Here is a 24,485-nt window from a genome sequence, read left to right as displayed (position 1 = left end):
TGTTGTGGCTAATTCCCTGCATTTGGAAGCATCTGCTTCATGTCTGGTTTTGTTCTGTAATCAAGAAAATCACTGTAGAGAGCTAGCACTTGGAAGGCACATAGCTCATCTATAGCCATCAGCAAGATGGCAAGGAAAATACACTGTAAATAGGTGTTCAGTTTGAAAATGCACACAAAAACATATGCATACGAAAATATAGGATGTAGGCGTTGTGATTTTCCAAGGTATTCTGCTGAGCCTCTGCGTACCCCTATTCTGCTGCAGAAAATAAGTTTATCTGAAGGTATTGACTATAGAAAACCTTGCCTCTTGCAGGTGGTTTATATTTTGGAAAAGAAGCATTCTCGAGCAGCTACAGGCTTCATCAAGCTTCTGGCAGACAAGAACAGTGAGCTCTTCAAGAAGTGTGCCATGTTCTCACCTGTGGACCACAGAGTGCCCAGGGCCTACGTGTCTTTGGCTGATTGCCCCTCAGACTTTGTGGCCAGACCCGAGGACTATTCAAATATGCTCTTCATTTGTCGCATAGTGGATTGGAAAGAAGACAGCAACTTTGCATCAGGGTATGTGGCTGCTATTGAAAGCAGAGATAAATGAGATTCACTTATTTTGATGTATGCAATAAGGATGTGAATCTGTTATCTGCCCAGGGAGGTTGTGGATGCCTCATCCCTGGAGGTGACCAAGGCTGGGTTGGATGGGATCCTGAACAGCCTGGTCATGTATTCAGTGTGGAGGTTGATGGCCCTGTCTGTTGAAGGGAGGTTGGAGATTCATGATCCTTGAGGTCCCTTCCAACTCAGGTGATTCTGTGATTAACAAGATACTTGCCTTGCATACCTCCTATGGCCTAGTGGAGAAACTCAGATGAGGCTAACGACTGCTCACTGCCAGTTATCTCTCATGGCAATATAATATTAATGTCTTTTGGTGCTTGCTCTGACTTGCTGAGATATCACAGCATTAATGAGTGTGCAGTCCTTGCTCAAATAGCTTACAGTCTAGAGAGAACACACATGGGTCCATAGCCTGACCAGCACAAGCACTGCAGGGTGCTAGACTGGACATCTTTCAGCCTGTTATCTACCAATGTAAGAAAAGTGCAAAGTGTGTAAGCAAATTCACTTCTGCCAGAGGATGAAGGTCAGTAGCTGTGGGGCTCGTCTTTGGTTTTCTTTTAAGTAGAAAGAAGTCACAACTGTTGCGATATTTAAAGTTGCATTGCTTCAGGGAAGAATGCTAGAAATCACAAAAGGATTCATTGACATTTGAAACATGAGATTGATGTTACACTGTGCTTTTTAGGAGGCACTGTAAGGCCATTGCTGCCCAGAGTTCAAATCAGAGGTGTTATTGTGAAGATTTTAAGGCAGTGTTGTTCACATGGTCTGTGCAGAGCTGGATCCAGACTGCAAGTTCATCTTACCTCTCCCTGGTGAAGACCTTGTAGTCCTTAGCATTTTTGTTTTTTCTTGGGAACTGCTGCAGTGCACTAAGCACCCACCTGGAGCAACCACACTGTTTCCTATTGAGTGGGCCTTAATAAGTAGTGGTGGGCACTGATAAATCTGTTCAGTCATCTTGGGAAAAATGGAGAAGTCCTCATTTAGTTGGTAATGTAGAGTAGGTAGCTTTGACACATGGAAACGACGTGGCCAAATGTTAAAGGTGATTGGGATCTGGATGTAGTCTGGAATATGTACAATAGTGGGAGTTGGGTGGGCATAAAGCCACTTTCTCTTCCTCTTGCAAACCTGTTCTGATGGAGCACTGGGATGTTTTTAGAGTTCTCAGCTCAAACTCCTTGTAAAACTGAAAACTTGCATCAAAACTTTTGTTCTGAAATGTGCTGGCACAGACCTGTCAGCCCTAAAACTAAAAGCAACTGAAGTCCCTTTTGCCCTGTGGATTTTTTTCTATTTTCCAAAGTTTATTATCAGTTATGGCTGCTTTGTAACAGCAAGTTTCAGATGTGCTTCTTGAGAGACACATGAGCAGTTGGGTCACTCTGTATTTTAATGCTAAACTGTTGTGTGTGAACTGAAGTGGCCTCCCTTTGAACTTCACTATGACTAAGTTGCTTGTTGGCAGGAAAGCTTTTTTTTGTCTTTGACTCCAACAGAGAAAAGACTGGAGGGTGATTGTGCTGCTTGGTATCGTGTCCCAAACAACCAAAACTAATTAGGAGGATGGGCTGACGTCTTTTTTTGGGAGGGGGCTAATGCATTTTTCTTTAATTGTGCTTCTGACAGCATTGCATATTCTCATCTGGATATTTTGGTAGTTTCCAAGATGTGTAAAGGGTGTTGTCAGGAAAGAAAACTTCCACGATTGTCTTCATACATAATCGTTTCCTCTGCGACTCAGTTGCACTTCATTAAGTTCCTTGTGGAGATGGGAGCGTAAAACCTTGTGACCCATTTTGTTTTTAACTATAAATACATGTTTGCTTAGAGAGTGCAATTCAAGGAAACCTCTTGAAAGTCCCAAAAGTTCCTGTTTCTTTTGGAGCATGTTGATAAGCTGGCTATCTTGCTAGCTGAGCCTGCACCTGAAAGAGATGAGCAGCTGAGCAGCAACTCACTGCACGCTTGGTTTTCTGAACTTGCTTGGCCAGGTGACTAGTAAAGGAAGCTGAATGTCCAACCTTGGTTTTGTTGACTGGAGACTTGTCACTACATCCTTCTGTGTCTGTATCTTCTTTAACACAGGCTCAGCTAATGTGGGGCCATTAGTTTTACAGCTATATAGAGTTTTACAGCTAACAGTCAGGTTTTCCTTCCTGCTCTTGTGGCACTGTCATGCTGCTTGGCCTCAGATACTTCTTTCCACCACAGCCTGCTCTAAGGGAGTTGAGGAAACAAGCTGCTCATAGCTCTAGGCATAGTCCCTGCTGAGGCAGTGCACCCCTTCTGTCCACAGACTTCATGATACGCCTTTGGCAGAACTGCCATCGTTCTGAAGATGTCTGGACAGAAGACCTGTAGATCTTCTTAATGCACCACGCAAGTCTGCTGGAAGTACAAGGAAAAAACTCCCTGTGAGGTTGTCAGTAATTTCTTCTGGATATCTTATGTGTTTTCAGCCACTTTTTGTCATGCTGTTGAACTCCTGCAGGCTGGTTGTGCACCTTCATCAGCTTTCCTTTTCCCTTGGGAAGCTTGGTGCTGTGTTTGGAGTTCACAGGATGTTCTGATCTTCCTGGGGACCACACTGGGATGGCCCAGCTGAGGGCCTGCTGGTGGCACTGGTCAACCAAGAGTGGTCACCTGCCTAGCAGGAAACCCGGCAGCCCCTGGAGGTCCCCTTGGGGAGGGGGTGCGTTTCTGTGTCGTGATTGCCACCTGGTGGTCACCACTGAGACACGGTCCCCTCTGAAGGCCACCTCGTGTCACCCTGACTGCTGGAAGGAGCAGGGAGGACCCAACAGCTCCTGGTCTCACTGGTGATGCTGTGAATGCATGCTGCCGTACTCCTTTCTGCATGTGATGTGATTTTACTGTGGCAGTGAAATGCCATTTCACTGAACCTGCTTCAGGTCGCAGATAAAGCAAAACAGCTACAGAATATTCTCCTGTTTCAGGTCAATATTACAAGTACTGCTGTGAACAGCTGTTTCCTGGAGACCTCTTATCAGCGATGAAATCTAAGGCTGTTTGGAGCATTAGTTGAGACATCCCTGCATGTTTGGAGATGGTTAAGGGTGGAGTCTTTACTTTTTGCCACCACAGTATGATGATGAATAAAACTGCTAAAAAAGAATAGAAAATTTTGTGTTTGTAGTTTTTCATCAAAGTGGTGTGTAGTTACTGATGTGGAGGGTGTTCAGGAGGCTGGAGCATTCCTGCTGTGAAGAGGGGCTGAGAGAGCTGGGGTTGTTTAGCCTGGAGGAGAGAAGGCTCTGGGGAGACCTCACTGCAACCTTCCCATACCCAAAGGAGCCTGTTGGAAAAACTGTGACAGGATAAAGGGTAATGGTGTTTTAAAATGAAAACAGCATGGTTTAAATTAGATAGAAGGAAGAAATACTTTACTAAGAGGATGGTGAGGTATCGGCACAGGCTGCCCAGAAAAAAGTTGCCCCGTCCCTGCAGGAGCTCAAGGCCAGGGGCTGGATTGGATTTTGGTCAGCCTGATCTGGTGGGAGATATCCCTGCCCATGGCAGGGAGTTGGAACTATATGGCCTTACTAGGACCTTTCCAGCTCAAACCATCCAGTGATTCTGCTGCTGCTGAAAGAAACCCTCTGTATAGAATGGCTGTGGGTATCTCTGCTCTAGGGGGAGACTGAGAACGACTATGAAGTCCCTGGGGAAGTTACTGACTTCATCTGGGAGCCTGCCTGGCTTTCTAAAAGAAACAAGCCTTGTGTAATTATGCATGGTCTTTTTTGGAGAGCTCTTATCATGTAACCTTTGACAACACTGGCTGGTTTTGGCTGAGTCTGGGGGATGGAGAGGGTTCCAATGTACGTTTGTGGAAACGGCTGGCTGAATAGATTTGATCAACATCCTTGTGAAGGGGCAGATGGCAGCGGGAGTGTGACTGCCTCAGGCACGCAGTTGTGGGAGATGAGGCCATGGTGAGTCGGCAGCTCGGAGCAGCTCAGTGAGCTTGGAGCCATGGCTGGCCTCACCACACCCGACTGCACCACGTTGCCATCAGTGCTTTCCCTGGCTGCTGCTACCTGGGCCCGACGTCAACACGAGGGCATTAAAGCAGCCCCCCAGGCTGTTCTAATGCTCTCCCATCAACGTCACAGGCAACGTCTGATTCATTTTTCACCTTCTAACATTTGGAGAAAGAAAAAACATGCGAGCCTGGGGTGCCACAGATGCCGTGACCGCTGCTGGGCCCAGTGCCTGTTGTTGTTTGTAAGCCTCTTGAACTACTCTTGCTACCCTCGGTGGCTGCAGAGCCCATGAGTGAGCCTGGCTGTTACTCCAGGGCCGTTGGTGATCCTATATGCGTTACCTTTGATCACATGCTGTCCTGTCAGATTTTGCTCTGATGCAAGTCATCATGTCTGTGTGACTGTAGCATGGCCCCAATTAAAGCCACTTGTACAGTTTTTGTTTCAAGGTACTTGGGAAATGTTCCCTGGAACACCGTAAATCAAATGTTAATTACTATTAAAAAATATTAGTCCTATATCAGACCTCTGGGTAAACTCCTTATGGTTCCTAATCTAATTTCAGTAAACGGATCAAGAAAACATGGGTTTCAAAACTGAGCTGGAAAGCACTCTGGCATTAAAAGGTGCTTTCCATGACTTATAGTGTGGCCCTCCAGCCACCCTCCTGCTTGCTGCCCTTCTGAGGAAAGGGGCACCCAAGACTTAAGCTCTTGCCCTTTCTTTTTGGTAGGGCAGTGTGTCCTTTTTCCTCTTCTTTTTTAAAACTTCTGTCTATCCACCTGGTCAGGGAAGTTGTCTGGGTCAAGGTACTTCTTCCTGTGCTTTATGGAGTTGGGTGCAAGGTGCAAGGTTTGAGCATAGATTCCGAGGGCCAGCAGACCCATAGACCCATCCCTGTGAAGTCTCCCAGCTGCACATTAGATCCTGGAAATGAAGTAGTGATTTCTCTGGTTTATTGTTACTGCTGAGAGAGGAGGAGATAAAACTGATGCCTCGTTTATTTACATTAAAATAAAGATCAGACTGGGACCAAGCTGCAGAAGTGGAGAATTAAGCCTCAATGCCAAATGCGCACGTATTTCTGCCATAGAGTTTGCACATAAAATTGAAACAATGGAGGGAAGTATCTTTTATCCTTGTTTTCATTTTTATTTTAAAGCTAGGCAATGTGAACTCTACAATTTACCACACCACGAGGCGCACAATCCTTTTCAGTGTATTACACACTGTGACAGGTTTATTACGCAGCCCTTCCCGTTGTGAAGAGGGAGCTCTGCTCCCATAAGGAAGATGGGCTTGCTTGCACTGCATGGATGGGGTTTGTTCTGTGGGTTTATGGCACGTTTGAAGCACTGAGAGCATCTTGCTAGTCCAAATGACAAGTACGCTGCTTTGGCCCAGATTTTGAAAATCCATTAGTGCCTGTTCTCTCTCATTAGAATTAAAGCAGAAGGATCAATACTGTTACTGTGTATTTTATGCAGTGGAAAAACACGTATTAGAGTGGCTGTATTTGCACTGTGTTATTACCCCTCTCTTTTGTGTCATATTTTGATGGATTTGCCTTAATTTCAGTTGTAATTTTCTTGGACCGGCAGTGTTATCTCTATTGTCTGTGATGTTCCATTCACCCTAATGGCAGTTCATTTAAAAAATAATATATATATATATATATTTGCCTCTGTGTACTATAGAGCATTCTAGGGATGAGAAAGGAGAGGAGAGGCACTGTGGGACTTTGATTGTCCTGTAATGTTTGTAAGCAGACAGGGAGACAGCAATTCCCCCCTCCCTTGGAACCCCACTTGGTGCACTGCATCCGGAACCGAGCACTTGTTTGACACCAGAGCTCTGAACGAATGTGCCATGGGGTTTGCAGTAGGACAGATGGAAATTTGCTCTAAGTGTAATAGAGCAGCCGCCTCATCCACACGTGCAGATCACTGCAGCAAAGGCTATTAGCGTGTGGGACAAGTTCCCTTGTCTATGATTTGCTTCTAGATCGTGGTTCTGAGATCTCTGTGTCGCCAGCAGAGGAGGAACAAACTAGTAGGAGCACATGGGTTCTGAAGGGAGACTGGGCAATGAATGGAGAGGCAATCTGTGGGCACATCTGTTCTTGCAGGCCCTTGTAAGAAAGGCAGTAAGGGCTCTTTGCACCTCTGCTTTATGGGGCAGCAGTTTGCCCAGGTGGGGAGGTGTGTATCTCTGGGATGGAGAGAGCTGTGCGGAGCCTCCCAGCAGCTCAGCTGTCTTCTGCAGAGCTGCCCAGGATCAGGTGGGATCTTACTTTCCCTTTCAGGTTGTGGGGCTGAATCACTTTTTAAAGTAATAAGGGGAGGAAGGTGGATCTCAAGGGAAGAAGCTTTTGCAACCCTTTCTCTCTTTTTTTGCAGGCAGTTGGCCAAAAGTCTTGGTCAGGCGGGGGAAATCGAGCCAGAAACAGAAGGAATCCTGACAGAGTATGGCGTGGATTTCTCTGACTTTTGCCCCGAAGCCCTGGAATGCCTTCCCCAAAGCCTGCCTTGGGTTATCTCACCAGGAGAGATGGCCAAAAGGAGAGATTTAAGGTAATGACAAAAAGCCTGGTCTGTCGCTCCTCCTCAGGTTGGTGCAGCATTGCTTTGTTTTTGTTTTGTTTTGATTTCATTGCATTCTGAAAAGGCTCTGATGTTGTTACAGGTAGCGTGTTACACGTTACCTTTGCTAATGTAGAAAGAAACTGCTTTTGAAAGTGCCTACGGACCCAAAAGACAAGTTATTTGAAGAAGTGTTTGTGAGGCAAAGTAGGCTTTTTCTCAAAAGAACTATTGAAAACTGAAAATTTGGTGTTTGGCACCTAATCTGAAAGCTTTATGTTTTTGTCTGGAATGTATTACGTATTTTAAGGGTAGTTTTATTGCAGAGATTTTCTGAATGCTTGGCAGATCAAATTATCTTGGACATTGTTACTTTGAAACTTAAGCGCAGGTAGAGACTGTCCTATGTTTTCCTGTCTAGTCTCAGCGTTCTTCTGCTTTGAAGAACTGGTGTCATGGGGAGTTTGTGGCGGCTCTTGGTCAGGTTAGCAGCTGGCAAATGCATTCTCTCCCTGTAGCCTGGCAGCTTCATGCTGTCCACCCACTCACATTGCTCGTCCCTGCAACTTTGTGTTGCTCCCTTCTACCAGCTTTGGGGAGCTCTGCGGTCTGTTAGGTGATAGACATTCTGATCTTGTTGGTCTGCCTAAATGTAGCAGGCAGAACTTTCTAGACTTCACTAGTAAAGATATAAAGACAAAAGAAGAGTAGTTTGAGACCTCGATTTGCAATAAAGGAAGGAAGCTGCATGAAAGCAAAACAGTACTTGTATTACTAAGATGATAGGATGTGTTCCACTCCCACATCTGTTGTGCTTGAGCATCCTGTCTCTCTTGGGAGGTCTCACTGTGTGGTGGGTAACAGATTCAGTGGCTCAGTGTGCTGTTGCCTTCTTGCCTATCACTGAGGTGAAGCAGACCCACAAGTTTGATTCTTCAAGATACCACCTGCAGTAGTAGAAGCTGCTCTCTCTCTTAGTCTGTCTGTTACTGGCATGAAAGCTAGCAATTGGAGAGGGATAAGCTGATGAACTGCACCCATTTGTATCTGTGCTCCAACTCCAGATGTTACTTTGGATTTAATCCTGCACTGCAGCCTGTGACCTTTGTGCTGCTTCAGCTTCACTGGCTCTCAGTTGCTATACAGTGGATAGTTCAGGGGAGGACTGCACTTCTGTTTGACCTGTGGTAGCACTCAGGTACCAGATCCACACTGTAGACTTCAGCTAGCTTAAAAAAACCAACAAAAGATGCTGAAACCTGCAGTTGAGAAGTCACTGGAAAGTGATTATTTTTATATTCCTGACTACATTTCAGTAGCATTCTCTGCTTCTTCTGACCAAGTTCCTTCAAGCAAATAAAGAGCTTGACTTGTCTACAGTCAGTCATTTTTGGAAACAAACTCCAAGTGGATTTCTTGCTTTTATTGCTGAATTATTGCACTGGGACTTATCAAGGTGATAACAGTTTTGCAGTTAAGCCATTTAAATCCCTGTCTGCCCCTTCCTGACCATAGTGCACACTACAAAGAAGATTTCCTTTTGATCCTCTCAAATATAAACATTTAACAGTCAAGGTTTTAAAGACAATTATTTGAGCTTAATTTACTAATCCTTTTAATGTCAACTAGCACACTGCTGACTAACTAGTCTGTAGTCTAAACACGAAGATAGCACGAGACTTTTGGTTATGACTAGGCACCTGACCTGGGCAAACCCATCTGCTGAGGCTGAGTGAGATGAAGGACAGATATCTTGTCCATGCCATCTTGTAAATGTGTTCCTTATCTTCCTGCAACTCCTTCAGTTTTACAGAAAGCCTCTTCTTGCCATACGTAGTCTGGATTGCAGCTGTGATCTCACCTAGACAGCCTGTGCAGAATTGCTTCCAGGAGGTTTTTCTTCTCGTTTCTTCAGCAATGGCTCACAAAGAAAGCTTTACATAATATTTTTATAGTACTTAAGGCTGAGACGATCCAAGATTCAACTCTCTGCCAGTCATGCAGTTTCATCGTGGACAGCTGCTTTTTTACCTGCATGATTTTATCTAACTGTGAAATGAGGCAAGTATTTAATGAGCACTCCCAGCTTAATTGTTTGTAAGTAGCACTGAAAGCTAATGAAAGGCACTAGGCAAATGTTAGGTACTAGCATTGCTTATTGCAATTGTATTTTACAGAGGGCATGAAGTTTTGTAAAGTATCACAGTTCGTGGTTGAAGAAACTTCCCTTCCAGAGACATTAAATGTGTTAATACAAACAGGACCAGAGTGCTTTCTATTATTCAGGGGGATGGAAATTGATATTTTTTCATTGAAGCTTGAGGAGCGATCTTTTGTTTTTGGAGCAACATCAGAGGATTAGCATTATACAGACAGATTTTGGTGGGTGCAAAGTTTCAACCATTCTCCCATCTTTTCTATCATGCAATCATCATTTCCTTGTTTGCTTTGCTTTCTACTCAGCGTTTCAGTGGTACACAGCCCTGTGCCCAGAAAAGGGTCAGGGCAAAGCAGGAAATGCAAATCTCTGGGGTAGATGCAGCAGACAGAGCACCGGAGGAGTCCGTTTGGAAAGGTGTAGCCAAGAATCTAAGAAACACAAAAGCTATTTATTTCTACGGCTTGTTCCAAATGTTTCTAATTTCATTCATATCTTTTTGTTTCCTTCTTAACTGGGACGAGAAACTAAAGCCAGGAAAGTCCGATCAGAGTGGGAAACGAAAACCTAAATATTGGAGAGAGAAAAAAGGCCGTTCTGTGCAAAGCAGTTCTGCCTTTTGCATGTCTCCCATTGTTGGTGTTACTGTGGAAAATGTATAACATCACTCTTTTGGAAAGCACTAGAGCCTGTTCAAGTGGAGATGGTTTATATAGTCAAACATGGAAGAACTTGAAGATATCTATTTCTTTACCATTTGCCTAATAACAAGTGAGCCTGTTGACCTCTGCTGGACTGTTACAAATGTGAAACTTGGCACTCAAAATTGCTTGCTCTAAATTTTCCAGTTGCTTTCTCTTTTTCCATTTGATGTCATCCTGCCAACTAGTGATTTTATTATTATAAACAGGACATTGTATTCACTTTTAAGAAGAAATATGAACCTGAAGGTAAAATTACAAACTGCAGTTTCTCAGCTGGCAAAATACAAAACAATGAGCTAAAAATACTGAGCAGAGAAGGGGTGCTGTGGCAAGAAACTCTGAAATATCTGCAAGATGGATGTGATCTGGAGAGCAGAAACTGATGGACTTCAAATGAAAAGCTCTGTACTCATGAGAATCTCTAATGTTGACATCAGAAGGGATCTCTGGAGATCATTCACCAGCTCCTCTGGTGAACGAGAGCAGGACTCGGGCTGCTGATTTTGGATATCTCCAGAGATGGAGGTTCAATCACCTCTCTGAACAACCTGTTCTGGGGCCTGATCACCTTTACTGGCTTTTGTTTCATTTATCATATTTTCTTTAATCTTTCCATTGAACCCTAGATGGCTTGAGAACAGAGTCTGCCTTGGTCACCTTTATTTCTGCACATCAGTATTTCCTGACATTGATAAGATGTCCCCACCTGAGCTGAGCTTTCTCCTTTTGAGGCCAAACAGTCCCAGCCCTCAGCCTGTCTGTGTAGGTTATGCACTCCCATACCTCACATCATTGAAGTCCTTCAGCAAACATGCTTTGGTATGTTATTGGTAAACCCAATTAGACACAGCACTTGAATTGTGGTCTCACCAGTGTCCAGTAGAAGGGAAGAACTGAAGGATTGCATCCCTTGACCTGCTGGCAGTACTTCTTACTGCAGCCTAGGAGAGTGCTGGCCATTGCTGCAAGGGCATGCTGTTGGATCGTGTTCAACTTGCTGCCCACCAGGATCCCAGCCCCTTTATTGCCAAACTGCTTTCCAACTAGTTGGCCCTCAGCTGTACTGGTGTGCAGTGTTATTCCTCTTCAGGAGCAGGACTTTGATTTTTCCATTGAGCTTCATGTGGTTCCCATTGACTCACTGCTCTACTGAGATCTCTCTGAATGGCAGCAGAACTGTCTGTTCCTCCTTTGAGAAGCATGAGTCTTTTTCAGCAGCCTCCTGGGGGCTGGAGAGCATCAGATTGGGGACAGCAAGGATCCACAGCATTGGTAGGGAGCAATTCATACTCACTTGCTTCCCTGCTAGGGCACAGCTAATGAGTTAATGAACTTTGTTCTTACAGGCAAAGAGCTCTGAGAGTACAACAAAGCTTTCAGCCAAAGTTTGCATCTTGGTATTTCAGTATGCTGTGACCTAAATTGCAACTGACCTAAAGCTCTCAAAATTACTAAAAGCGAAATTGTAATTTTGGCTGCCCATTCAGAAATGTAGCATCCTTTCTTTGGCTGATAAGGAAGGAATGGTAGAGATGCTCTGCTGGCTCTGTTCTGCTCTGGAGGGAAGCACTGTTCTTAGCACTGTTTGTAACGGGAAGGCGCTGGCAATGGGACAGCACCTGCACTGTGGTTCTGCCCAGTGTTTCGTTCTGACTTGAGGTGTGGTGCAGCTAATAACAGGGATTAGCAGTGCTTATACTAAAGGTTTGACAGCGTGCTCTTTGCAGCGGTTGCCCAAGAAGATTATTGGCTGATAAAATGAGAGGTGATGGCAAAAAGTGAAATACAGAAAATGGCAGCCTTGAGCAGAGCAGGGCCTGGAGGAAAGCACTCGGTCTCTGAAAGATGCCTTTTCAAGGCAGGTGGAATACTTTAGCTTGAAATGAGTGCAAGTCAGATAAAACATCATTAAACAGCTTGTTTCCTGGAGATTTTCCACTACAAAAAGCTAGTGTTAAGTAGAGCAGGTCTTACTCAGCTATAATAGGATACGTGAAAATGCTCTGGTTTCTGATGGAAACTGAAAAATGGCTTGTTTAGCTAATGTATAAGCAACATTGCTACAGACCTGACTGTTATCTTGGCGTGGAGCAGAGACGCAAACAGGGCCAGATTATGATCTCTGCCCTGTCACTGGGCACTGAGCTGCTCTGTGACTAATTCAGTGCTCTCCAAAGGCAGATAGAAGGCACACGGAGGATTACTCAGTGGTGTCCAAGCATGTCAGATCTAGTCCCTCTCTAACAGGATGGATTCCAGAAGAGCGGTGATGGCTGTGCCTGCTCTGGGTACTTCTGCTGCCCTTGGATCAGTGAGGAGAGCTAGCATTAGCTCCATGCTCACCCATTAGCCGAGTAAGTAAAACCGAATAAAACAGCGCTCCTGTCAGAGTGATGTGATTCAGCTCCTTGCTTCTGACATTCAGTTGGCTTCTTCAGGTCCTCCGCTCTGTTTTCATAACATTTTCTACTACACTATAGCTACAGCAATTGTGGTGACACTGTTTTGTGCAGGATGATGCATGGTGTTTGCTGTCAGATGCTGCTGTTACCAGTGGCTGGTGTACACAGACGCGCTGGCAACTTCACTGCTGTTTTTCCTTACAGGAAAGCGCGTGTGGTCACTGGAAGTGCAGCTTCAAGCGGAATCAGTGGTGTGCAGTTGGACAGGGTTATTGTGTTCTCATATTGTACACCATCAAAACTGAGCTTGCTTAGTTAAGAGTCTGTTTTGCTGTGGAAAACAGTAATAACTTTTGCAACTGGGTTGTTATACATACGGTTTTGTTCCTGTCTGCCTGCCTGTTTTATGGAGAGAAGAACAGAGGGAGATGAGAGTTAAATCTTTAATCAGTTTGGGAACGTGTCCATTTCTTTCTGAGTTCTGCTGGATGACAAGGTGGGCTTTAACTGCATGTGATGAGCAGAAGAGAGTGCCCTCTCCTGTTGTGTTTATACGTGTAGGTGTTGCCAGATACTGCCACTTTCCCTGGTATCACAGTGCTTTGCTGGCACTGAGATGAAGGATCCGAGGCTTGGTATCGGGTGGTGTGTCAGTCTGTTGCTGTGGATGAAAAAAACAGAACTTCAGTAGGGGTATCCACACTGTGGCTGATCATTATAGAGAACAACATTTTCCTTCTGATTTCATTCTGATTCTGAAGACTAGGGGGACCTATTTCCACCTTCACAGAATCCGATGTTTGCATTTGAGTCTCATCTCAGTCCGCCTTTCGTATCTCTGCAGAGCTCTTTCCTTATCTGTGGCCTTTAGGAAATGAGTTTTCACATACAAATAAGAAATGGTGCCCGTAAGGCAAAACACCAGCCATTGTCCTCAATACGTGATTCCTGAGGTTACAGGAGAGAAGGGCACTTTTGTGCCTTTGTGCAACCAAGAAAATGGGAAGTAGAAATCACTTTTTTTCTCAAGATCTTTGCTCTAAGCTGTCCAGTGTCCAGATTGTGCTGTCTGACCTGATTGTTTTGGGTGATGGATCCTTGTTCCCAACTGATTCTTGGATCCTCACTCTCTAAAAAGACAGTAATGAACATGATATAGGTGGGAAGTGATGGAGGTGGTGAAGAGATGAGGCAATCTACAACAGACCAACTGTGGTCTTCTGGGAGCTGAGGGACTGACTTGGAAGGGAGGATTAACCATTCAGTGTGTGTTTGCCAACAGTGAAACTGGAAGTCTGTGAAAGATGTAGTACTGAACAGTTAAAATGTGTAGACCAAAAGGAAGTGAGAATCATTTATGGTGGTGGGAGGACACAAAGGGGTATTATGAGGACAAGTAAGGTGAAACAAAGAGGGAGACCTTTCCCGTCCAGCCTAAAATAGAACGTAGCTTTGAGTGCTAAAGAAAGTATTGGAAACTCCATCACTAAAGATGCTTCATACTATACTGGAGAAAGTCCTTGCAAATGTATTGTCAAGTGTAGCTCTGACCTATGAGGGTTGGATGACCTAATGTCTCTTCCATTTCTAGCTGTGTGCATCTATGATTAAAGTAGTTTATATAATGCAAGTGCATTTTCAATTACACTCCACCTTCTTGCGTGGGATAGTGGTGGTGCAGAGACCTCATTATATTTGTGGCACAATTACAGCATGAGTTGTAGGAAGTATTGCTGGTGCTCGGTCTCCCTGACATTCTGATCTCTTTTATATATACATTGGCTTTTCAAACCGTTTAGTTACGTTACAAGACTGCAGTGCTCTTTTGGAGGCCATAAATATATGGAAGGAATAATTGATTCTGGTTCGGCAGTCCAGGGAGCAGTCCTCAGTGCAAATATAAATGTTTATGGTTGTAAAAGTTTAATTCATCGGGAGTCACTGTCAGCCGTTCTCTTGGACCGAGGTCTGTTCTCTGAACCAGAACAGGACGTTAGCTCAAGCATAAGCACAGAGAAATTAAAAAGAACAGGACGGGTTTGATGTACAAAGCCGGGCTTTTGGTGCGTTTTTATGCTGCGCTGGGTTTTTGTGGGGTTTGTGCAATTAGCCATCGGAGCAGGCAGTTTTGGCTTCCCGTTACTGTATAATTTCGGTGCGTTTTGAAATTCATGCACCATGCAAAAAGAGCTTTGTGCTGCGTGGAGTATTTCTGTCGATGTGTTCCAGTGCAGTCAGGGTGCCTTCAGAGATTTGTCAGAGCGCTTCTACTGCATGCGTGTGTTGTAATGTATTCCTTTTAAGCGTCTGTCTTGGAAGCAGCCGCTGGGGTTTTAAGTGAAATCTGCCAGCATCAAGTGTGACAAATGTGGTAGACGCTCCACGTAATAGATGTCTTTGGGAGTGGGATGTCGAAATCTCTGAAAACGTTCAGGCACTGATTGTTCTCTGAAATTTCTGCCTGCAATAGAGTACTTCACACCCGTGTGAGTGATGAACACGGGTGGAATTGGTCCCATGCTTGTTGGCGCTGTGTAGCAAACCTGTGCAGACAGTGTGGTCAAGTTGGGTTTACTAGTGATTGAAGAATGAGATTGATTTTTGTGGTTGCCATAACAATTGGACTGCTGTGTGAAAAAATGTTTATAGCTTTCACTGGAGTGAGTTGACAGCTCTAGAATGCCTATTTCCAAATTAAAACAACTGTTTCCAGCTCTGAAAAATGATGTATGTTTAACTTTTCCAAGGTAGAGCTCAGCGGGGTCTTAGAAATGACCTGAAGAGCTCAAAGATTCTTAAAGTGCCTCTGCTGCTTAATTTTAAAAAGCCAGCTTTGAGCCGGAGCTAATGAGGGAAAATCAGGATGCTGAGCTTTCCCTCCCACACAGCTATTGTGCACACTCACAAAGTGAAGAGAACAGGACAACCTAAAGAGTCCCTGGAAGAATGTAAATGCATAGCGAGTGTCTAGACATGCAGTCACTCTCACTGTAAATGTCTTAGCACTGACATATTCAAGTTTAAAGCACACTTGCAGTGCCTGTACTTTAATAAACAAAATGATGGTCTACCATCTCACCTCGAGCTGCAGCAGGCTGCATCCTCCGTCCTCAGCCTTCCAAGGTGCCCAGGGAGCTGGTCTGCTTGCTTCTTTGTCTGGTAGGGAGAACATCTTGCTTCATCGAGGGTTTTCTCATGCTGCGTTGGGTACGTGCAGTTCTCCTAACTGCTATTTCACGGTTGCTTGCATTTGTTATAGCAGTGGAAATATGGGCTCTGTGTCTCTGCTGATGGGCTGCTGGTGGGAAGGCCATCCAGTTGTGCCTGGAGGGTTTGTGTGGCTGATTTGGTTTCCGTCGAGCTTCTCATCAGGCTACTTTTGCAGAAACCATCTTGATAATGCCCAAACTTTGCCGAGCTGCTGCCCATGCCAGGAACCCTGGTCCTAGCGCAGCCTGAGGCCGCGGCTTGCAAATACAATGCTTCATCTTGGTCCAGGTAGACTTCCACTTGAGTGCTGGAGCACTGACCACTGGGATTGTCACAGCATTATAGAATAGCTTAGATTGGACGGGATCTTCAGGTTCATCCAGCCCTAATCCCATGGCAGGGCAGCCCCCCACCAGCTCAGGCTGCCCATGGTCCCATCCAGCCTGGCCTTGAGCGCCTCCAGGGATGGGGCGCCACAGCTTCTCTGGGCAGCTGTGCCAGCTCATCTTCTTGTGTTTGGGTGCTTATGTTTTATGTCCAACCAATGTGTTGAACTCTTCTAGCTGGTAAAAAGCTGATGTTGGTGTATTGTACCCAGCTCTGCAGCACCAGCTGTATGCTGTTCTCTCCACTAATTCTCATGAATACCTTTGCACAGATGTATTTATTTACACACAGAAAAACAAACTGCTCTTGCAGCCCCATGATCGGTGAACATTTTAATTACGATGATGGTAATTCTAGCTCACTAACAGGCTGTTTATCTTACCTCTACTCCTGCAATAGCCATTTATTTTATGTTCTTTTAAAGGTAAAAAGACTAACTGCTCTGCAGATATGCTTGTCTGCTTTAATTAGTCTTCCTTAAGCTGTACAAAGAGAAACTGCACTTAATTAGCTAACCTGAAATTAGGATTGATATTCCAGCCTATGTGCATGCTGTCATTACTGTCCAATAAATGGAGCACTCTGTTCTGCAGATTTTTTTTCCCCAGATGGTTGATATGCAAGATGGCAGATGGAGCCAGAGCGCGAGCTTTGCCTTCAGCAGTGTTTAAAGGGCTTTACAGGGTGTGGGTCCACCCTGGTCCTACTAAACTCTTGTAGGCATGGCCCACTTCCAGTACACAAACCTCTGACCATGGGGAGGAGGGGAAAAGATTTAATTTTTTCTTCCATTGGCAGAAACTCCATGCCAGTGCAAGTCCACCTCTGCAGGCCTGCATTAAACATATGTTTTGGACCCAACATCTCCCATAAAAAGTGGAAGTTTCCACCTTGGAGTGTTTGTGTTCAATCAATCTGTGGAGGCTGGGGTTTCTCAGAGAGACGTATTTATCTTGAGCCCTTTTCAGCGCGAAGGCTAGAAAATCTCTTAACTCTGTGTGTGTCTCTATCTCCTCAACCAGTTTCCTCTAACTAACCAAGTTGTGTGTATGTTGGAACGAACAGACTTGGAACATCTCATTACTTTTACAAAGTATGTTTTGACAATTTGAAATGAGTAAAACAGATTTTTTATGAGGTGCAATGACAATGAGAGATGGCTCCTTCAGGGCTTTCAAAGAAGGGGGAGGGAGGAACGATGAAACTTCTTAATCCACACAGTCACCTTGGCAGCCCTCCAGGAGCTGGGGACAGCTGCCAATTCATATTTACCTGTGGTCAATGCAAATATGCATGCGTGCAGCCATGATATTTGCTTATGCTTAAGCAACGTCTTTGTTAGCAGGTGCATAAAAAGTTCTGTTGCCTTGAGGTTTGGTCACACAATCACGGCAGGTTGGGTTTGTTATTGGTTACGCTCAGAAATGTGGTCTGATCTTTGGGCTGCAGCCTTGGGGGTATTGTGTGGCCAGTGGAGGAATTTGAATGGCTCCTTCCCCTTCACAGGGCCACATAGCTGGGAGCAGTGCTATTTCTTCAGCCCAATGGCTCCAGATGCTCTGCACTGCAGCAGGTGCCAAGGGAAGGGGACGTTTTGTGGTGCAGGGACATCCCTGGAGGCGTTCAAGGCCAGGTTGGTTGAGATCCTTGGGCAGCCTGAATTGGTGGTTGGCAGTGCTGCCCACAGCAGGGGCTTGGAACTGCTTGATCTTCAAGGTCCCCTCCAACCTAAAACTTTGTATGATTTGCACTGCCCACACCCAGCCTTTCCTCCCAGCCTGCCCCTCACGCGCCCTGGGACCAGAGGTGGGTCTGAAGCTGTTGGAGATAACAGGCGATACTGGTAGGGCTGCAGGAAAAGCAAGAGCCGATAGCAGAGTATATGCCTTCCTCTGGGAGGAGCACATGCAGGGCTGCTGCACTCGTGCCCAGCGCTGTGCTCCCATCGCTCGGCAGATTGTTTTCTTTCCCACATGCCAGTTCCTATAGCCATCTGAAATCTCTCCAGCCATAAAATCTGAAAACCAGAAATATAACTCATCACACTTAATAATGCAATTACTGGTAAGCAGACTTCACTTAGAAGACTTTAGTCAGGTGTACAGCTTTGTGCCAGAATTATCTCACTGCTGTGAATTTTGAGCTCTGTTTGCAAATCAGCTTCACTTGTCCCGCTACCTGGACGTTGGCTCTGCAGTATTTCTGCAGTCCTCATGCCAAGGAGTATCATTCCCTGTGTTACTTGCTTGGTGACTTTCTTACCTCACTTTCTGCAGTCTGTGCCCAGAACAAACTGCCTGTGACAAGCTACAAGTTCAAGTCCCTTGAGCAGTTTTAAAGGAGGAAGGGAACTGTGCCTGGTGCTAAAGCGTATCCCAGCTGTGCAGTGAGCAGAAGTGCTGGTGAGAAATGCTACATCAGGATTTGTCTGGACCCCACTTCTATTCTGCATCTGTGAGCTTAAGTATCTCCGGCTGAGAGCTGTGGCTGTGCCTGTGTGCTATGCAGCTGGGAGCAGGGCCAGTGTGTCCCAAACACAGCAAACCATGCCCTGGGTGCTTTGTGGGGTGGCCAGGTGCCCCCCAGCCCACTTCATGCATTCTGAATGAGCCACCACCATCCTCTGCAGCGGGCTTCCTTGGCCAAACACAGCTCAGTGAAGCAGCCCGTTCCTTGCTACCATTGTATGAATGTGTTCAGAATTTGGCACCCGCAGATTTATGCTCACTTCTTTCCAGGGCAGACTGCAAATATGCGCTTTGTTGAAACCAATCTGCTAATCTTTAAACTGCCTGGAGCTGCAATTCTCAATGGGTGGCAGGCGCTTGTGGTTACAGGCCTGAACATCTGGGATAAGCTATCTATTCCACTGACACAGGAACACATGCTCTTTGAAGAAGTTCTTTAACCTTTTTCTTGATCACTTGTCAGTGTAAAGCAAGCCATTAGTTTCTGCTCAGTGCTGTCTGCTTTTCTAGATTGGGTAACTTAAAGGAAAATTTACTAGATGTGTCACTGACAGGTTGCTGTTGCATTTATACCTGGAGTTGGTGGGACCTAGAGCATGGGCACATGCATGCTGGCACGTATGGGCCTGCAAACTACTTCTTCTATGTGTCTGTCTTTGTATCTGCCTGCAGACTTACGTCCCTGGAGAAAGCAGTACTTTATGGAAAAGGTATCCTGAAATTCCAACCTTAAGTGACTTTGATAGCAGCCTTTCAGTGCCTAAGGGGGCTGTAAGAAAGAAGAGGACAGAGTCTATAGCGGGGTCTGCTGTGACAGGACAAAGGGAAACGATTTGAAACTAAAAGAGGGGAGCTATAGACCGGATGTAAGAAGGGTTTTTTTACACTAAGGGTAGTGAGGCACTGGCACAGGTTGCACAGAGGGGGTGGGTGCCCCATCCCTGGAGACACCTGAGGTCAGGCTGGATGGGGATGTGATGGAGCTGTGGGTGTCCCTGTTCAGTGCAGAGAGTTGGGTTCTATGAGGCTGTGAAATATTTACGGAAGCGAGGGCGCTTGCAAGCCTTTAAAAATCAGTTGATTTCCGCTGCTGGATAGCGAAGCAACAACAGATCAAAGTCCCAGTGTAGTTGAAAAGATTTTATATCTTTCAGCATCACAATCTCTAATTTGTTTGGATGCATGAGAAGGATCAGAAAGTAACGTGCATCTGGGGATTAAAGCAGCTTTGCTACTCATTCTAGCTAGCATATCCTGAAAGATTTTCAAAGTCTCAGAAGGGAGTGAAGTGCTTTAGTGATTTTTATGTCTTTGAAAATCTCTGTTTAGTTTCCCTGGTGGAATTTCGTAAATACACACTGCTAGCTGTCTGATGCCAATAGATCCCACCCAGGGCAGGTAAGCACCGAAGTGACAGGGCTGCAAAGGTAGGCATTGCTGTCACCGTGCGAGCAGCCACGCGCAGAGGTGAAGACCTGATAATGCCTTGTGACACTTGCTCCTTTAAAAGTTTGCTGCAGTTTTTGCTCCCACCTCTCCTACCCTCTGAGTCTGTTGGTGGCCATGCAATCAGAGAAGGAGATGTGTTCTCTTTGTACCTCTCCCGAAGGGAGTTGCCACCCCGAGCCATGACTTTCTGCCTTGAGATATGACATGCAACATAGGTGTTATAAAGTACTGCAACCCTTGAGTGTCTTTACATGCTCTCACTTGTTCCTGTGCAGGTCACTTAGTAATTGTGTCACTTGCTCCATGCTAGCAGTGCTCGTGGAGTTACTGATGTCCCAGAATGTGCTCTTATGCATGGCAGTGTGGGTTATTTGTGTTTAATTTAGCTTTGCAACTGGGAAACATCTATTCTTCCGCTAGCTGCAAGGCACAAAGACTTTTTCTTGCTTGTTTCTTTAGAGAGAACTTGATGGGATCAGTTGTTTACTTTTTGTGGAGGAAAATCGGTAATGAGATGAAAGCTGTTACAAGCAAACAGTTCTGCCAAAAATAAAAATTAAAATCAGCAACCAAAAAACCCACAACATCAAGGAGTATCACTTCTCCAAAACCTTATGTTAGATTAGATCTAGGCTTTCAGATTAGTTTGAAGGTGTTTCAGCAGTCTGAGTCTTCTGAAAACGTTATTGTTGTCTGGATGTCTCTGGGCTGTGTGTTTTGATGCCTTCTTCATGACTGGAAGATAAATTTTCCTTTTTTTTTTTTTCTTGGATAGGAAAGAATGCATTTTCACCATCGACCCATCAACTGCCAAAGATCTTGATGATGCTTTGTCCTGTAAACAACTCCCTGACGGTATGAGATATATTTTACAAAATACTGCTCAGTGTTTATATTCAGCAGCTGACACACTCATATATGTAATTTGTCATGAAGTATTCTTTACCAAATATGAGTAAATGTTAAACTGGTCTTCTCCTATTGTTTTAACTGTCTGTTTTCAGAAATTGTAGAGCAGATCTCTTCAAACTGCAGTCTGCAGTAACATTGATGTCAGGAAATGCAGAAACCACAGTATTTTGCATAATCGAAGCTGTGATTTAATTTGAGCAGATCTCAGCTGCCTCCTATCAATCCTGGGCTTATAGCAGAATAGCTCATATGCCACTCCTGCATACTGAAGCCTAGGAGAAGTTTGACCTGGAGTGCATAGTCCCCGAATAAAGGAACCTTGTTTTTGAAGGTCACTGGGGCTGCATTGCTTCTCAGTGTTTGTTTATGGGATGCTGAGAATAGTCAGATGAGCAGAGTGTGCCTTACAAGTTGTGCTCTTCTTCTCGTTGCCTTTTAAGTTTTCTGTACTGCCTTATTTGTGCTTTTACTATGTCATAAGCCAGCAGAACAGAAAGTAAAGCTTCAGAAGCCAAGTCTTGATGATTCCAACTGAAGGAACTTCACTCGTGTAAGCTTACATTGCTATCCAATTCTGCTCATTTAGTTTGATGAGATCCAGTAACAGGCTTGGTTTAGAAATAGTGCACGGTTTGATTAACACATCTACAAATAATGAAGAAGATAAAGTGACTTTTTTATGTGTTTGGTTTTACTTGTTATTAGTGATCATGATATGATGATATCAGACATGGCTCTCTGGTTTTGATTGCTTTCATTCTGTGTAATGTGGCCAATGAATATTCATGTCATTTAGAGCTTGTTACAGAATAGCATTACAGGGCTATAGAGATGATTAAAACAAACAAACAAACAAAAAAACAGTTGAAAGAAAATTTGAGGCTAATAAAATTATTCCTAATTGTATTGTATGATAATCAATTTTGAGGCCAGTTTAAGGAAAAATTGTTGTTCTATCTCACTGAAAGTTTATACAGTCTCACTGAGAGTTCCTAAACTTAACTCTGCCCTTCCTCTTTGCATTTTATCATCTCAATTATCCATAGATCTATGACTACGTTAGTGATCCTGCAGTCACTCAGAACAAAGACACTGAAACCCTGACATCTGAGACTCTACCAATCACACCTGCATGGGTTTTAGGTGCAGCATGAGAACGTTCATTCAGCTTTTTTGTGGTGCATACACCTGTGTTTTTCCCTTATCCATCCTTATCTCATCCTTTGGAGAACATGTTCAGGGAAAATAGCTGTTCAGGCAGGAATTCTTCCTTTCCAGAGACTGCGTTGCTCGTGCCTGGGACTTGGTGCCAGTGCATTAGGGATCATCGCCACTTGCAATGTCCAAGGGGCATCTAGACATGATTGGGCTATTGCCCATGTGTTCTTGATTGCAAAAAAATCCCCCTGTGAGGCTGAGTAATTTGTCAGCAGTGCTGCCACACATGGCTTCATCTATGGAACCTCTTTGGAACAAGTGCATCTCATGGAATCAAACCAAGGGAGAAAAAAAAAGGGATTAAAAGAGAGAGAGAGAACACCCACCCAAGTCTTCATTGGCCTTGTTATTTCAGAGGTCATCTCTGATGTGTTTATCTGTAGAGGACAGAGGTTGCGGACAAAGATCATACTTCCTTTTTGAAGAGACCTGAAGAAAGCCTGGAGAAATCAGGGGCAGGGCATAGCTGACTTTCTGAGAGTAAAACTGAAGGTTTGTGTGGCTTGTATCTAAAATCTATGGAGTGGGAATCCTGCACTGAGTGACGTGGCTTGGTGCTATGGCGGTGATGGGTTGGTGGTTGGACTAGATGATGTTAGCGACCCTTCCAACCTCAATGAATCTGTGATCCAGTGAAAGTTTGCATCCCTTCCAGGAGCACTGTGCACATTCCCCTTTCCTGCACGTGAGCCTCAGATGAGTAAATACGAGAGGCAGATAAGTAAATTCAAGAGCAGACAAGTGCATCCCCCAGCAGAGGCAGTCCCAGCCCATAGGCCCTCTGTTAAGACCCACATATTGTTTTCCACAACTCATCAGATGTGATTAAGAGCCCTCTGGAGGATCAAAACTAGTTCAAAACTAGTGCTGGAGGTCCTTTGGGTTCACTTTCTTACAAAGCTCATTCTGTTTGCAGCCCTTGTGTTAAGGAGAGCTCTTCTGGGAATCTTAATCTTGTGCATACTGGAGCTTCTTGATGCATTTTGGAGGATTTCTGGCTTTAAAAGTTGTTATACTAGCTGCAATTATTATGACAAAGAGTTGTTTTAGAGGTTAAGAGCTCATCCAGGGCTGGCAAGCTTTCATGTCTCATGAGGACAAAGTTGTGTTAAGAGTTAACAGAGCTTTTATTCCAAACGTAAATCTGGTTACAAGAAATTATTATTTTTTCCATCTTTTTTGCCCATATGTTAAACACTTAAAAAAAAAATTAAAAAAAAAAAAAGAAAAAAGAAAAAAAGAGAGAGCCAGCATGAACAAACCGCATATCTGGCATCCTCATGATGTCAGGAGATCTCCAGAAATCAACAGAAAACGCAGTACCCGATTCAGAAAATGCCCCAAATGACCCAAAATAAATGCAAGCAAAAGACTTTACTCACACTTTCCCTACCAAGCACCAAAATGAATGCATTTTGGCTGATTTGGAAGAATGAAATTGTCCTCAAACATTAATTACTGATTTATTCAATATTGTGGCAGTTTCTTTGCCCTGAAGCAGAGATGTGGGTCTATTTGTGCACCTTTTCTTAGTTTTAAAACTTTTCAGTGTAACAGTTATCTGTTCTGGTCACTGGATGGAGGACTTCCCTATGTTACATATTCAGTAAAAGATGAAGCTTTTTTTGCAAAAGTAGTCCATAAGTCTGTCATAAAGTACTACCCAGTAGCAAAGGAAGCATGGGATGACTGTGGGAAGAGCTTTATTTTTAATGGAGCTCATAGTAAGATACTGCAGCAGTTGGAAACTTTACAGGGATATATGTCATAAGTGGGCCAATCTGGTTTTGAGAGGATTTTATATTGAAGTCTGCTTTTGATTAACTGTCGTGCTCCTCGTTATTGTTTAATGATAGGAGTAGGGAGGTACGCTTGCTGTTTGCACTTGTGAGTGTATATTTTAAGAGATCAGCTCCAATAAAGAATGAAAATAGGGTTATTTATGTAACAGCTTTAGAAATATGAACGAGCTGTACTCCATTTAGATGACTCAGCATAATCTTGGAGTAGGAGATGGATCTGGACGGCAGCAAGTTTCTGCAGCATTTGTAGAGTTGTTTCAGGATAGCCTGAGGTTTTAAGCAAGTTCATTTCAGTCACTGCTCCTTTGTGATCCTTTCTGCACGTATTCTAGTGAATGACTGCAGCCAGGAGCGCGCCACAGAGCAGCTCTCAGTTTGAACAACGGCTGTGGAGCGTTCACAGAAAGCAAATGTATGGCTTTGGAGCCTGAGTGCTTTCCTCTGGAGTGCAGAAGTTTGAAGATTTATGCTGATCTTATCGTGTAAGAGCACGCCATGTGACCTGCATGTCCCAGTGGAAGCAGGCAAGTTCCATACACTTGCCAAACTTCTCCTGG

At 44.5% G+C, this 24,485-nt stretch overlaps 1 protein-coding gene across 5 annotated transcripts in view; it reads left to right on the top strand.

Moving 5' to 3' along the window:
- Positions 1-24,485, top strand: part of DIS3L2 (DIS3 like 3'-5' exoribonuclease 2) — a 165,795-nt gene that overhangs the window by 67,445 nt on the left and 73,865 nt on the right. For all 5 annotated transcript variants that reach the window (XM_048954573.1, XM_048954574.1, XM_048954578.1 and 2 more), the window contains 3 exons: positions 319-566; positions 7,036-7,209; positions 20,772-20,851. In XM_048954573.1, the coding sequence (XP_048810530.1) occupies positions 319-566; positions 7,036-7,209; positions 20,772-20,851 (502 nt within the window). The remainder of the gene's footprint in view (positions 1-318; positions 567-7,035; positions 7,210-20,771; positions 20,852-24,485) is intronic.

The sequence above is a fragment of the Lagopus muta genome, chromosome 9 (assembly GCF_023343835.1).
Source record: "Lagopus muta isolate bLagMut1 chromosome 9, bLagMut1 primary, whole genome shotgun sequence".
NCBI classification, from domain to species: domain Eukaryota; kingdom Metazoa; phylum Chordata; class Aves; order Galliformes; family Phasianidae; genus Lagopus; species Lagopus muta.
Note: the sequence above shows the minus strand (reverse complement) of the source record. Positions and strands in the feature narration are given on the sequence as shown.